The sequence below is a fragment of the Fukomys damarensis genome, unplaced genomic scaffold, assembly GCF_012274545.1.
Source record: "Fukomys damarensis isolate Sample0158 unplaced genomic scaffold, DMR_v1.0_HiC HiC_scaffold_4, whole genome shotgun sequence".
Classification (NCBI taxonomy): Eukaryota; Metazoa; Chordata; class Mammalia; order Rodentia; family Bathyergidae; genus Fukomys; species Fukomys damarensis.
In genome coordinates this window covers 52432782-52447786 of record NW_022900916.1, presented here as the reverse complement: position 1 = coordinate 52447786, position 15005 = coordinate 52432782, and the positions used below count along the sequence as shown (strand labels likewise).

The 15005-nt window shown below is 36.4% G+C and overlaps 1 protein-coding gene across 2 annotated transcripts; it reads right to left on the bottom strand.

The window, feature by feature from the left end:
* Positions 1-10885: 10885 nt before the first annotated feature.
* Smim30 (small integral membrane protein 30) lies at positions 10886-12640 on the bottom strand. 2 transcript variants are annotated; one of them, XM_033758218.1, is made up of 3 exons: positions 12490-12640; positions 12064-12155; positions 10886-11629 (listed from the first exon to the last, which is right to left on the bottom strand). In XM_033758218.1, the coding sequence occupies exon 3, from the start codon at positions 11598-11600 to the stop codon at positions 11421-11423; it is 180 nt and encodes a 59-aa protein (XP_033614109.1). In that variant the 5' UTR covers positions 11601-11629; positions 12064-12155; positions 12490-12640; the 3' UTR covers positions 10886-11420. The 2 variants fall into 2 exon arrangements, with proteins under 2 accessions (XP_033614109.1, XP_033614111.1); XM_033758220.1 differs by lacking the exon at positions 12490-12640 and having other exon boundaries at positions 12064-12480.
* Between the last annotated feature and the right edge of the window lie 2365 nt (positions 12641-15005).

Here is a 15005-nt window from a genome sequence, read left to right as displayed (position 1 = left end):
GAATTTGTCCCGGCATGAGTACTAAAGAACAGTCAATGAAATAATTACTGTACAGAGAAGGAACCAAGGGAGGTCAGAATTGCAGGCTGGGTTTTGTGTTAGAACAAGTTTAAGGTTGGTTGGCTAGGAGTTTGATGGTCACACACAAAGAAATCTGACAAGGAGTTTAATTTTGACAAAAGATAAGTTTAATTTTAGCAAATAATATGAGTGAAGAACCAGTCATTCACATAGCATCATCTACAAGGACTAGCTGATCTTAAATGCAAATTTGGAAAAAGTCACAACTGGCGTATAGAAGTGTTTCATAGTGGAAGGGCTAGAATCACATTATTAGAAGAGTAGTTTAGAGACATATAAATTCTCTAAGAGAGAGAGTATGGGAGTAAGAGAAGGTCAAAGTCCAAGATTTGAGGATTGAATTAACTTTAAATCATCACAAAAGCAAGAAAAACCAGTTACACAGAAAATAAAGAATTAGTAGAGAAGTAGAAGGAAAATAATCCAAACATCCTCAGTCATTTCCCTTTAACAAAACTCCTTTAAAAAAAAACTCCTTTGACAAAACCACCACCATCTTTCCCTAAAGCCACTGCTGTAGCCTCTGAATGGGTCTCTGTCTAGTATCCTTGCCAATCTGTAGATTACCCTACAAAGCACGATGATTCATTTAAAACATCAAATTAGAGCAAATTTTGTCTGAAGCTTCTCAGGATTCTCAAAATAGTTAAAGTCTTTGCCATGATTTTCCCAATCTGGTCTTTGGGTAACATTCCGAACTGATCTACATCAGTAGCTTCCTTACTATTCACTGCTCTTTTCACACATTAAGCATAGACTATTTCAGGACCTGTTCTTCTCTGTGTGTACGTGCTTCCTTTAGCTAAACACATAGATCTCTCTGCATGTATCACCTGATCATACCACCTCTCTGAGCACCGTGTGTAAAAAAGCATCCCTTCACACCCATCCCTTCCTGTTTTTTTATGGCACTTTATTGGTCTCAGTATCACTATTAATCATCACGTTATTTTTTAAACAAATGTCTTGCCCACACATATGGAAGTTTGACATTGAATAGGCACTTAATAGATACACATTGTGAAAATGAGTAAGAGGATGTAATAGTAAAGACAAAAGGAGCACGTGGTTCCACGAAGGTAATCAAGAGTCAAACACTTGAGAAAGACCGCAAAGGAAATGAATTAGGGAAAGGCCATTTGAGTGGACTTTAGGTCACCAACATTCTTTTAACAGAAAAAGGCAGTAGTGTTTCGGATTTATTCACATTTGTTTCTCAGTAATTCCCTAGATGTGTTCCTGTACTTTCAATGACAAATAATATATCACACTTTTTGTATTCATGAATACATTTTTCCTTCTATACAGTAAGTACCTGGAAAACTGTATTGTGACTTTTGTATCTGTATCCTCATTTAGTACAGTAACAAAGCTAAATAAATGAGTAAGGATGAATGAAGTAAAAGGAAAGAGAACGGATGAATAGTATTATGGTTTGTGTTTAGATGGCCCCCAAAGCCTCATGGGGATGAGGTGGGACTTTCTTTTTCAGAGGTAGTTGAATCTGCAATGTGTGATTACTAAATCATGACACGAGTGATTAGTTTGTCACCACCCTAATCCTGGTAGTCTGAATAAGATAAAAGGGGCAGAAAGATGCTGTTAAAGTCCCTTGTTGAGTTTACTACCTTGTGCACACCATGTTGTTTCTCCTCTGCGATGTCCGTTTGCCATCTTTGTGTTGGCACCATCCGACTATGGACGGAAACCTCTATGAACCGCAAGCCAAATAAACTCCTTCCCCTTTAGCTTTGGGTGTCCAGAGAAAAAGAACTAACACAGTAGTAAATGTAAAAAATGTGGGTATAGCACAGTTAAAGGAAAGAAAACTGGAAAATGGCTTAACTGGATGATAGGAGAAGTAATGAATGTCCTTTGCTCTTCCCAAGCTTATGCATATAAGAAAGAGAAGGATCCACAGGCTGTGGAGACAGCCTTGCTTTCAATCTAGCTCCAAAAATATTAGCTATGTCATAATGGAAGAAATTACATCTTCTTTGTGCTTGCATTTTCCATAGATACCGTGGAGAAAAGTAGTACCTAACTCACTAGTTTATGATAGGGATTAAAAGAGAAAATTGTGGCCGGGCGTGGTTCCAACTAGCTTGTAATAATCCAGCCCTTGGGAGGCTGAGGCAGGAGGATTGCTGTGAGTTGAGACCAGCCTGGGCTACATAATGAGTTCCTGGTCAGTCTCAACTATACAGTGAGACCCTGTCTCAAAAAATTAAAAGAGAGAGAGAGAGAGAGAGAGGGAGAGAGAGAATTGTTTATACATCACGGCACAATGTTTTTACCTAATAAATGTCCCAGAAATGTTATTATCATCACAAAATCAGAAAAACTCTTCTGTGTGAGTGTGTGTATTTTGGAACTGTGAGGTTGAGGAAGGTGGGCTAACAAAGTTCTGAATGACATAAGATAGTGGTCTTACAACAGAATATCATAGCAGGGATGGCTTAAACAACAAGCATTTATCTCTCATAGTTGTATAGACTAAGAAGTCCAAGATCAGGATGCAGGGGATCTTCTTCCTAATTTATAGAGGTCCTCTTGTGTTCCCACATGGTAGAGAGGAGAGGAGGTGGGGGGATAGACGAAAGGTTAAGGGGGGAGAGAGGGAAAGAGAGGAGGGAGAGGAGAGGGAGAAATAGAAAGGACAGGGAGTGGGGGGAGAGAGAGCACAAAAATGATGCTGTCTTTGCTTTCTATAAGGATTCTAATCACATTCACAAAGACTCCATCTTTATGAATTTCAGGAGAAAATGAACATTTAGTCCAGATCAAGGGTTCCAGGTGTGGAAGGGAATATCCTTCCGGGAAGTGTGGGACTATTTCAGAAGTTAAAGGTAGAGAACAGCAAGCCTTAGGCAGCGTCTCTCATTCCAAGCAGGGAAGGAGACAGGTCTTATTTTACCTTTAGACCTATTCTGTCCCCACTTGACTCTTAATTTCAGTAAAACTTTATCGTGCCCCATAAATTCTTATTTAAATGAACTAACTTATTGAGGATAGGAGTTGAGGCATTGAAGAGAGAGGGGGAATTGTTAGTCTCAAAGGAGATACGTTAGGTAAATTTTGAAAGGATTAGGTAGGCGGCACGTTAAAGCTGGCATGGATGGGGTTTAACTGGACATAGTACAGCTTTTGTTTGTTTGTTTGTTTTTTTCTTGTTTTTAACCACAAATAAGAGCAAAAGTGAAAGTTCACTTCATCTATGTAATTCTTTATTGTAGTAAAATATCTTGACAATGACTGGAGATTCTCTTTAATAAAATAATAGCTCCCTTCTTCCCTCCTTTCTTTTCCTCCTTTCTTTCCTTCTGTTATGGTTTGGGCCTAAATCTAGAGTGTCTGATGCTGAGATTAAGGGTGTGTGATTGCTAAATCTGTTCACTGATTGGTCTGCCACTGCCCTAATCCTAGTAGCCTCAATACAATATAAGGGACAGAAAGGCCCTTGTCTTCTCCCTTGCAGTTTGCCATCTTCTGCTGCCATGAAGTGCTGCCCCTCTGCCATGTGCCACCCTGCCATGGAGCCAGGTGATTATGGACTGAGACTTCTACATAGGGTGAACTAAATAAACCTTTCCTCCTGTAACCTAGGTGTTGGGAATTTTGTTTCAGCAAATGTGTGTTATTTTTCTGTCATTGCTGAGACAAAATACTCAACACCCAAAGTTAGACGTGAAGGGCTTTGTTTGGCTCACAGTTCCTAGAGTTTTCAGTCCAAGGTAGGGATGGCAAACAGCCACTGCAGAGGAGAAACGATGTGGTGTGCACAAGGTAGGAGAGGCAGCAAGAGCTTCACCTTGCCTTTCTCACTCTTTTATCCCATCGGGACTACCAGGATTAGGGTGGTGCTAAACCATTCACTCACACATGGTGGTTCAGTAATCACATGCCCTGAATCACAGCATCACACATTCCAGATTCAGCTACCTTTGACCGAATGAGGCTTTGGGGAGGATGCAGGCCAAAACCGTAACACACACCTTCATTTGTTAGAGTACTGTCATTTGAGAACATTGAGGTCCACAAGGGGAGGAGAGCCTCTTCTTTGGAGTATAAGTGTTGACATTTACTTAAAAAAAAAAAACCTATAGCAATAATTTTATATAAGCATTATGTAGAAAAATAACACATACACAACCTGGAGCTATGTTATGCTATAGAAGATTATTTATTTTTTTCCTATGAAATCCTTGCTATTTAAACCATTTGGGCTTTCTCTAGGGACAGAGTTCTTGAATCAGATACTCATTATCTATTGTTAGTTTATCTCGAATATTCGAGAATAATGCAAGACCAAAAATGCATGTTTGCTTTTAAGATTATTGCTATTAGGCTGTCATCATTACTTTAATGGATTATAAAGCAAAGCTTTAACCTTCTGTTAAGTAGGACCAATCTTCAATCCAGCACAATTACATACTTTGGTGCCTTGGCCACTTCAGACCCCGCTCTTCCCACATCTGGTAGCTTTATCCTTCACTCTCCTCTCTAGCCCCAATGTCAGAAATCCAATCCCAATTAAAAGTTACACTTGGAGGTTCTTAATTCTAGTTTACAGTATAGAATCCAAAGGAATGCCAGCACCCAGGAGGGGTCAGAACACAGATTCTAGGTTTCAAGACTTATAAGTGGCACTGTTAATGGTAGAATTAGAGGTTTCACAGAAGTACGAGAGTATTCAGAGGTACTCGGGTTTAGGGTGTTTCTTGCTGGTTTTCTTTAAATCTTATTCATGAAGGAGCTATGTTATGGCTCAGGTCTAGATGTCCCCAAAGTCTCATGTGGTCACAGATGGAGCTTTCTGGAAGTGGTTGTATCTACAGTGGGTGATGCTGAGATTAAGGATATGATGCTGGGACTGATTTAGTGTGATGCTAGGAGTAAAGGTGTGAGTGCTACTCACCCAGGTGGGGAACCTGTATAAAAAATATGGGACAATAAGGTCACTGTTCCTCTGCTACTTTGCTGTTTTCTACCTACTATAAATTGTTTCTCATCTGTGATGCCCCTCTGCCTTGCCACCAGCTGACTATGGACTAAAACCTCTACAAACTGTGAGCTGAAATAAACCTTTCCTGCTTAACTTTGTGTGTCAGTTATTTGATCTTAGCAATAAGAAATTAAATAAAACAAATTGCTATTCTGTTTTGAGACAGGGTCTCACTATGTAGTTGAGACTGACCTGGAACTCACTATGTAGCCCAGGCTGGTCTCGCACTCACAGCGATCCTCCTGCCTCAGCCTCTAGAGTGCTAGGATTACAGGTGTGCACCACCATGCCCGGCTAATTTTTTTCAAAGCTGGTTCCACTTCTGAATAATCTATTTGCCAAAGCTTTTCTTTACAACCCACAAGCTTCAAGAAGGAATTCTTGTTTTAAGTGCCTGGCAGTAGAACAGGTGTTTTCAGTAGACCATTTCTATTCATTTACAGTTTCCTTTAAGAAACTGAGGCACATGCTAACTGGTAAGTGACTTGTCCAGTGCCCTAGGGTCTCTCTGCAGTGTGGTCAAAACTAGGATCCTTCTCACCTTGAATTCTCACTTAGTGTTCCTTTGATTATATCATACAGCCTCTTAGCTGTAAACTTTTGTCACCTAGCAACAGCACCGAGGAAAGAAAACTCTTCAATGTGTGGCTTGGTGCTTATTATCATAAGGATGAAATTAGTAACATTTTGATAGCTATCATTACTTCTGACCACACCTAATAAAGAATGCAGGAACCACTGGACAAGTAATGCCTAATTTCAATTATAAAAAGCAAGAGTCATCTTGAAAATGACAATTCAAGGACACACGATACTTTTTTCTTTTTTTTTAACTCTTCCAAACTGCCTATTATACAAGTACACACTGACTCCAGGCTTTTTCTCTAGTAAGAGCTTTGTTCTCTTCTCTCCTTGGGTAAAAACTTTTCTTTCCACACCTAGAATTTAGACTTTTATAAACTCAGATCTATAGCATTTCATTGTCCACTTTGGAAAGCATGTTTTTTCTACATGATTGGGATGATAGACTCTTTAGGAAAAGATTTATGTATATATTTGTATCTATTAAATTATAATCTAAAAGTTAATATTTAAAAGTCAATTTGTAGGCTATAATCACAAATTCCAAGGCTGTGTACACCTTTTGGCACTTGGTAAGAACTCTATTGCTTCTTTTAGTGTTATTAATAATGGCAAGATGGTAGAAACCATGGTTGTGTCCAGTGTTTTTAAAGGAGCAGTTTTTAAATAAATCAAGGAACAGAGCATTATTTGGCTTTAAAATCCATGGAACACTCATATATTAAACAAAAAGAAATCTGGAAAACAAAGTAGTAGTTATGTCTAATGCAGTTTAATTTATGTATGTGGAAGGCAGTATAGAAAAGTGAAAATCATTTTGCACAGGGGAAGTAAGGAATAGCTCCTTTTATTATCAAACATCATTGGTGTATACTTTTGTATAATTTTTTTAATTATGAGTAAAACACGACAGAATATAATAACCAATTAGTGAGGGTTAGTTACAGGAATGTTTTTAGTAGTCATTCATTTTATTAAAATGTAAATTTACCTCTCCAAGAAACTTATCTCTCCAAGCCTTAGAATCTTCATCTGCAGATGGGGCTGTGAGCTCTGTGCTCATTCAGTTGGAGAACTCTCTCACCAAATGTTTGCTCTTTCTACTTCTGCTCATCCACCTCACTCACACACAGGGCACAACTATGAATTATTTCTAGTTCTTTGTGAAATCCAAGTATTCAAAAATAAAGACTTCCTTTTCTTGGTTCTTTGGAAGAGCATACCACAGACTAAATATGAAAATCAAATATATTTTTGAATAATGGTAATATCAATAAAGTCCACATTTTCTAAAAGAACTACTTAATAAAGGTCTAAACATTTGAATAACAAGGTGATTTTCTAAAAATGACTTTTAAGATATACAGAGCTGGCTGTGGTGGCACAAGCTTGTAATCCTAGCACTCTAGGAGGGTAAATGAGGATTGCACGTTAGAGCCCAGCCTGCACATTTTAGCAAGATTCTGTCTCAAAACTAAACACAAAGGGATATGGATATAGTTCATTTTGATGGCCTTGGCTTCTATCCCCAGCACTGAAAAAAAAAAAAAAAGGGGGGGATACAGGTCATTAGGTAGGGGGTTGGAATGAAAGGAGCATAATAGAGCTGGTGACAAAAAGAGATAATAAGTAAATAAACATAAAACAAAACGATGAAATAAAATAGCACAGGTTAAAAAAATGCAGTATAGATGCTAGAGGGTGATATTATTAACTCATTTTCAGGAAGGCTCTGTGGAGGATAGATGAATTATGGAGGTTAAATTATTAGCTCAAGGTCAACTTCTTGATAGCTGACATTGGTGATGTCTCGCAAAGTTGATTTAAAAAGCAAAAGCTGGCACCCATTCACACCAAGACTCATACAACTGCTTTATCAAAATGCCCTGATAATTTTTGTGCCGAAACAAAGAAGTTGTTCTAACAGACTATTTGAAATAAAATAAGATATAGTTTCTGTTCTTGATCATTCCTGCTTCTAAATTCTTTTGTTAAGTGATTTATGCACACTTATCCAGAGCGCAATTAACTTAATATTGGGGAATATGGCATTTTTAATCCCAGTGTTTAACAAGTTGCTACATGATTAGGGCTTTACAAATAATTAACACTCTTGTATATAAAATTTCATTAATTTCATTTCAGAGTATGAAGTACTAATATTTTCAAATTTTTAATCATCCATACATAAAAGACTCAGCAGAAATACCAGAGGGGTATTATAGCTCTGATAGTATAGTTCGATGAGAAATTAAACCACATTTTTTGTTTTTGTATTAATCATACTTTTCTGCTTTTGGTGTTTTGTACTTAGATGTTACATATGAATGATTTCATCACAGAACACATTTAAGAAAATGAAGTTACTAATATATGGAAGAAATTAAATATAGTATTTTGAAAATATTCATTGATTTGATCATTTTCATGTTAAGTGTGAAAATCCTATCTAGAATTATTCAATCAAACTACAAGCTTCTTTTCCACTGACCTATGTAGAAGACAAACACTATATAAGATTTATACTTTAATAAGATTTGTCAGAATAGTTTTGGCAAATATTCTGGTAGACTATGGACCAGATCTGTTATTCCCCTAGAGGCAAAACTAAATTCCCTGAGTTTCCTTAAATGATACGAGCAGTGACTAAACTTTTTTCATGTTACTTAGCAAAGATTCATGGTTCAATTCATTAAGTGCTTAACATGGCAATGGCATAGATGTTACAATTAACTGACAACAATTTTTTCTTTTTCTTTTTTGGTACTGGGGATTGCACTCAGGACTTGGTGCTTGCGAGGAAGGTGGTGGCACCACTAAGTTAAATCCCTGGATCTATCTGACAGCAATTTTGACAGTCACCAGAAAGGCATTTCAATGAACAATCATGAACATGCTTGAGTCAAATAAAAAAACAAAAACAAAAACAATAGTTTCAGTAAAGAAATAGAAGGTGGTCAGAGAAATCATCTGATGAATTTTGAACTAAAAAAATACAACAGTAGAATTAGTGAAGTTGAGGATAGAACACAAGAAATTACCCAATAAGAACAAGGAAACATGGCTGAGGAAATGAAAGGAGTTTTAGGGATGCTTGGGTCTAAAACAAAAGATCTACCATTGAGTCACTGGAGTCCTAGGAAAAAATAGAGGAGTGTTAGGTTGAGAAGATATTTCAAAAAATGATGGCTGAATGTTTCTAACTTTGAGCAAAGACAAAGCTACACATTCAAGAAACTGAACAAACCCCAAACTGGATAAATACAAAGATCACACCAAGATATATTCTAATCAAACGTGTGAAAACTAAAGACAAAGTCACGAACACAGAGAAATGAAGCACTTTTGGCATTAGGGGAAAAGGAAAGTTAAAATAAAAAAAAAAATAAATATTAACTCCTGTCAAGGATCTTAAATTCTTCATTTGTTGATTCCCTCTGTTACATATTCTACCTTTTTAACTGAACTTAATAAACAAGAGAGCATTTGTTATGCATTTACAAATTGTGCTGGATATGTGGGGGACACTTAGTAATTGCGCTCTCGTAACTGCTCCACAGCAGGTATTTCCCATCAAAATAAATCTAGGGATTCTAGAATTGGAAAAAAAAAGTCTAAAACATTGAAAGAAAAAAAAAAGGAATATAATAAATTTCCAATTTAGCACTCCTGAATGGACTTCACCTCTGTGAATTCTCTGAAATTAATCTAAAAAATGCTAGCATATATTGCTACTTTTCTAGGGAAAAGTACAACTCTGACTCTTAAGGCAGCTGGTCTTTATAAAAGTTTTAAGAATTTCTTATATTTTTAGGAAAAACCATATAATCCAACTTAGGTGAGAAATGAAGCTATTTTTAGAAGATGTTATTCCCATCACATCCATGAGAAATTCTTGTAGGCTTCTCCAGAATTCCCTAATGGGAAAATAGGAAAATGGCAGTTTTCTAATTCAACTTAGAAACTTCTGGAAATAAACATTCAATAAAGAATGTTTGCAGCAGTTCTAAATCAAAGATTTAAAAAAAAAAACAAAACAAAACAGGAGACTGAATGACTACTGTATTGTGATTTAAATTTACTTTCAATTTGATTTCACCCATTCCAGTGAAAAAGTTCAGACTTGAGAGGAAGCAGCAGCCTCTCTAAATCAGTACCAACAGTCTTGTATGGGAGATAAAATGATTTTACAATTTGCACCATTCCTTTTTTTTGCCCTGCAAAAAGCACACAAAATCAAGCTCTAATAATTACAACATGTAACTGCCAATTTATGTTACTATGAATTTTGTACACACATTAGCTTCCCTATCTTTATTAGGTGTTCTTGAATCCTTATACTTTTTATCATATCTCTCATGCAAACCAGGTCAGCTCACTCTTGGATAAACACAATGCAAATTGGATTTTATTTGCTCCTGGTGGTTTTCTGATGAAAACTGAGGCTCTCAATGTCACCTAGAGAGCTAGATTTAAATCCATAAATGAGTCTGATTTATTTAAACTATTTTGCGCTGGCTCCATCGTTGGAATTCAATGAATCACTGAAGGACCCTTGTTAAACACAATTCTAGGCTTTACCCCATTGGTATACAACCAGGAGAGGTTTTGGGAATCAAAAGTTTGTCAAGTGCCTATAATGATTTCTGAGTTCTAGTAAGTTGCAGCAACCTTACTGAACCTGTAACAGTATACAAGTTATCTTAGGCTCTTGAACAAATTTATTATGACCCAGTTATATGAGGTCATAAAGTCTGCATTTCTATGAAGTCCCTAGGTAAACAGTGTTGCTGGTTTGAGGACTCTAGAAGCAGCTAATCACAGAAGGTACATAACATGTCTTATTTGGCTGGTTTTTCAAATTAGTACAGATAATTATTCCATGCTTCTGTATCTGTAGATTTTCTACAAGGGCCCTTTCCTATTTCAATATTACCCACTTGTCACTGATGGTCTCTTCAAGCTAGTGATATGTTAAAGTAAGGCCACCCATACTTCTCTATTTAGATTATACAGAAGTTTGTACACACATAAAAATTACCCAAAATAAACAGAAATGAACACCACACATTAACTTATAACATAATAGATTTATATTTAATATAGTACTGTACTTAGTGAATACTGATCTCAATAGTAAAGGGTTTTTAAATTACAGTAAATTAATTTTCCATTTGTCAATATAAAGGGCTTTGTAAAAAAAATTAAATATTTTCTTCATTCCAGTATTGGATACTTTTTCTAAATTTTCTCCACCCAGAGATAAAAATTTCAATTTTTGGCTATTTGATATCTAAGTACAATAATAACTTGCAAAATAAAATAAAAATCCAAAAACATGAAAAAAAAGACAAAACGTTTCAGTAGGCAGTGACTGGAACTAAACACTAGTGATTTGGAAGATTCTGGGCAAAAGCTTCCTTAGTCCTATTTCATGTGCTCTGGTAATTCTGAAATTATAAAATACTGCTTATCCATTTTAAGCCATGTTAAATCTTTGACCTACTTTCTAAGTAACAAACCACTGGCTGCATTTTTCAGTGCATTATTTGTTATAAAGAAAACATTTTTTCACACTTAACGAATACTGATTTGTTTCCCTTTCTGTGGGAAACAACCAAGAATGTGAAAAACCCTATTTACTGTTTCTTGGTAACTTTAGAGACCACAGCTCAGGTTGGATCTCAGGAGTACGAAGGTTTTCAGGGTGAAATTTGACTCAGCAGGCCCTTAAAAGTCAGGCCCTTAAAAGTCACATTTGTCCATTTCTCTTTCGTGCATACACCCCTAAGCAAGCACAAATGCCGGTAATGCTGAGAACCACACCTAACAAGAGAGCAATTGCATCTCCAGCTTCTACTGCTTCAACAACAGGCAGAATCAGAAGTAGTGAAATGACCACTAAGAACAACTGTGTTGAAACTGAGGTCATGATGTTGGGATGCAGGAGACTGAAGGTTCCTAGAAATTAAACATGGAAACAAAAAGGATCCATTAAAAACTCTTACCTTTCCGAGTAACAACAACACGACAAATAACAGTCCACCCAATCTCTACATTTATGAATCATTTTAGATTCTGTACATCTCATTTTACAGATGAAAAAACCGAGGAAAGTAAAAAGACAGTCATTTGAAGATAATCTCAAGACAGTACCTCAGCTCCTGCAATTCAAAGAATGCTAAGAACATATGCATATAAAACAAACAATTACAAAGCAGAACGCAATTGAGAACAGGAAAAAAAAAATGCACAAAACACTCGGAAATTTAAAATATCCCCAGTGAGTAAAAATCAAATTTTCTTAATGTCTCTGTCATCTAGGAAACAGACACAAATCTGGCTAAAGTCACACAACATATAACCCTGTGAAGTTGTGAGGAATTAAGACTTACCAAAGAAATGATGTATGTAAAATTCTATCTGATTTGAAATTCTCTTTTTGGGTCTCCGGACGCTGTGGCTAAGAAGTTACACGTGACACGGCCTATTACAGTTGGGAGGGAAGAAGGATTTAAAAATTACTGTTTTAAAGAGGAAGCCAAAGTCAGTATAGGGCAGATAAATTATATGGAAAGGAGGGAAATGGGTAATGCGTAGAGAAAACAGTTTGTCCAAGAGGGGAACTAGATTTGAAAGTTGATCAATTTTCCTACATAGAAAAGATAAAAGAAACTGAGCCGAGAAGCAAGTTCATTCCAGGACCTGGTACAAAGATTTGAAAAAGAATCCCTCTTTTGGCCCAGTGAGGCGCAAATCTGCCCCGTTTTACAAATACATGGGGCAATCCAAGTATCTTCAGAGCTGAGTTCGTACATTACCTTTTGGGAAGCAGCCATTACAGGAATAGCGATGAGGGCGGTGTCTCCAGACTACATTTCCCAGAATCCCCGCTGACCATGACTCCCACAATGCACCGGCGCGCTCGGCTGTAACTGGCTGAGGGCTTGACGGTCGCTTTCTTGCTAGGCTGCCTGAGGCCGCTCCCGGGGTTTCCTCTCTGGGACCTACCTCTTAGTGTTAAATGAGTGGTGATGTTGTTTATCCAAAAGCTCAACTAAAAGTAAAGAAATGATAGGAGGTGTTTTTTTGCCCTTCTCAGGGGTTCTAAAGGCGCAAGGAGTTGTATCTTTTTCTTTGACTGAAACGAAGACGTAACAAAGCGGAGAGGGAAACCTAGTAAGTCATCTGTTTCTGATGCCTTTAAACCAGAGGCTTCAAACATTTCTGAAGTAGGGAAATTCCTGTTACTAGATTTCTAATGTGCCTTAGGGTATTCGTTAATTCACTTAACCAGCGAGGAAAATAGTCTCTTTAATAAAACATTTCGGAAAATAATTAAATAATATTTGTGGCGTAAAAGACATAAACTTTAGCAAAAATAAAAAAATTTAAACTCTGTAAGCAGAACTTTTCTGAGGACTCAGGTTATAGAATTCTGAGATTTTTTTTTCAGTAGTGCAGTTCAGTAATTCTTTCACCATTTTGTTTTTAATGAGATAACCCCTCCCACTCCCAAATGTTCCCAAATATTTATAAAATGTCAGATTATTATTTTAAAACCATATAATGAATTATTTAAATCTTAACACATTCTAAGGGTTCTCTCCAAGTCTTAATATTTGTGGCTTCCTTACTGTATCTTTGTAGTCATCTTTTGAGTTTAATTCGAATTTACAGACGACTATTTGACACCTCACACTGAGTATTATGTGGAAGTTAATGGTAAAGTTGACTTCCCTGCTTGAAAGTCCTGCAGATATTGCAGGTACATCTAGTTCATTTCTCATAATCATCATGTATTCTTCTGTTGTTGGATCCTTTTTTCATATACATTCTTGGTCTCTCTAGATAGCAAAGATTTTTAGTCCTGGTGCCCAACACGTAGTCATCAGTGCTGAGTAAGTAACATTAACTAATAATTTGATTAGATCAATATGCCAGCAAGATTTTATTGAAGACTGATTAAGAGGTGGCAAATAAAATAAACCAATGTGTCCAGCAAGTTCAAAGTCTGAGGATAACTGCACAATAATGCCAGTATTTCTTCTCTTAAGTTTGATCATTCTAACAAGTTCTTACTAATTACCTCAGTTGTCTTGTGCTACATTTGGTTTTGTACCTTTCTAATCAACTATTTTTTAAAAATAGAAACAATTTTTATGTCTCCCAAAATATTCTCATATCTTAATACTAACATTTGGGAGATTTTATTTTCCTCTGTTTATTTCAGTTAGCTAAAGTCTGTGCACTAAAGTTGGTATTGTTAAAGACTTCTGAGTTTGTCAACATTGATGGTAATGGTTTGGTTTTCAGTTTGAAGAATCTGTGGATAGTTAACATGCTTTTTTTAAAAAACAATTAGTGTGTTTAAGAGATCAGTCAATGATTTGGCCATCTGTAAAAGAGTGGCAGAAGTTGGTACAAGGGTGTTCTGGGCCCAAATAGTATTAAAATAAAATTGCTTGAGTTTTCCCAATCAATACTGAGCCCAGTCAGGCACCTGGGCAAAGATAGTGCTGTATGTGCTTTCGTGTGCCTCACGACAGTCCTCATTTTCAAGTCAGGTCATACCTCTGAGGTTTTTGTTCTTAACACCCTACCTAGTAATTTTAGAAAAATCCTATAATTTACACCTTTCCTCAGGACCCTCCAATTTTATCACATTAGGCAGAAGTCCAAGCTCCTTGCCATGACTCACAAGGTGCCATATATTCCAGCCTCTGCCTGCCTTTGTGATGCCAGTGCTCCACTGATTTTGTTCCAACCACACTCATTTTTTTTGTTTCTCAAGCATGCTAATAAGCTGATTTTTTTCTATAGTCATTGCTCTTGCTATTTTCTGTGCCAGTAATACTTTTCCCATGGACATTGTTATGACTGCTTTTCTCAACGTTGTTGAGTTGAAACTTTACCTCCTTTTTCTGAGTATCTCATTAAAAACAAAACAAACTCTTTAGTTTCCCCTCTTTCTTTTGCAAACGCTGTCCATTAATAACAAATTACATTAAGCATTTTTATGTGTTTAGTACATATACAGATACATTAAAGTGAAAATTTCATGAGAGATAAGAAGTGCTACTGTCTTGTTCACTACTGAATTCTCAATTACTGGAACAGTTTCTAGCATGATAGATACTTTAGTAGATATTTTGTTATTGAAATAATGGATGAGTATATTTAGTGTAAGATCAGAGTGTAATATTTAGTCATTGTTATACTGTTCATAGTAGAAATTACCACATAAGAAAATTTGCTTTTGGGCCAAACTATGAAGATATTTAGACTGAAGTTATTTTGAATCTTTATTCAGAATTTGGATCTCACATGTCTTTTC

Bases quoted from the DNA above. Each gene is read 5' to 3' on its own strand.
- Smim30 (XM_033758218.1), bottom strand. From the start codon at position 11,600: ATGACCTCAGTTTCAACACAGTTGTTCTTAGTGGTCATTTCACTACTT.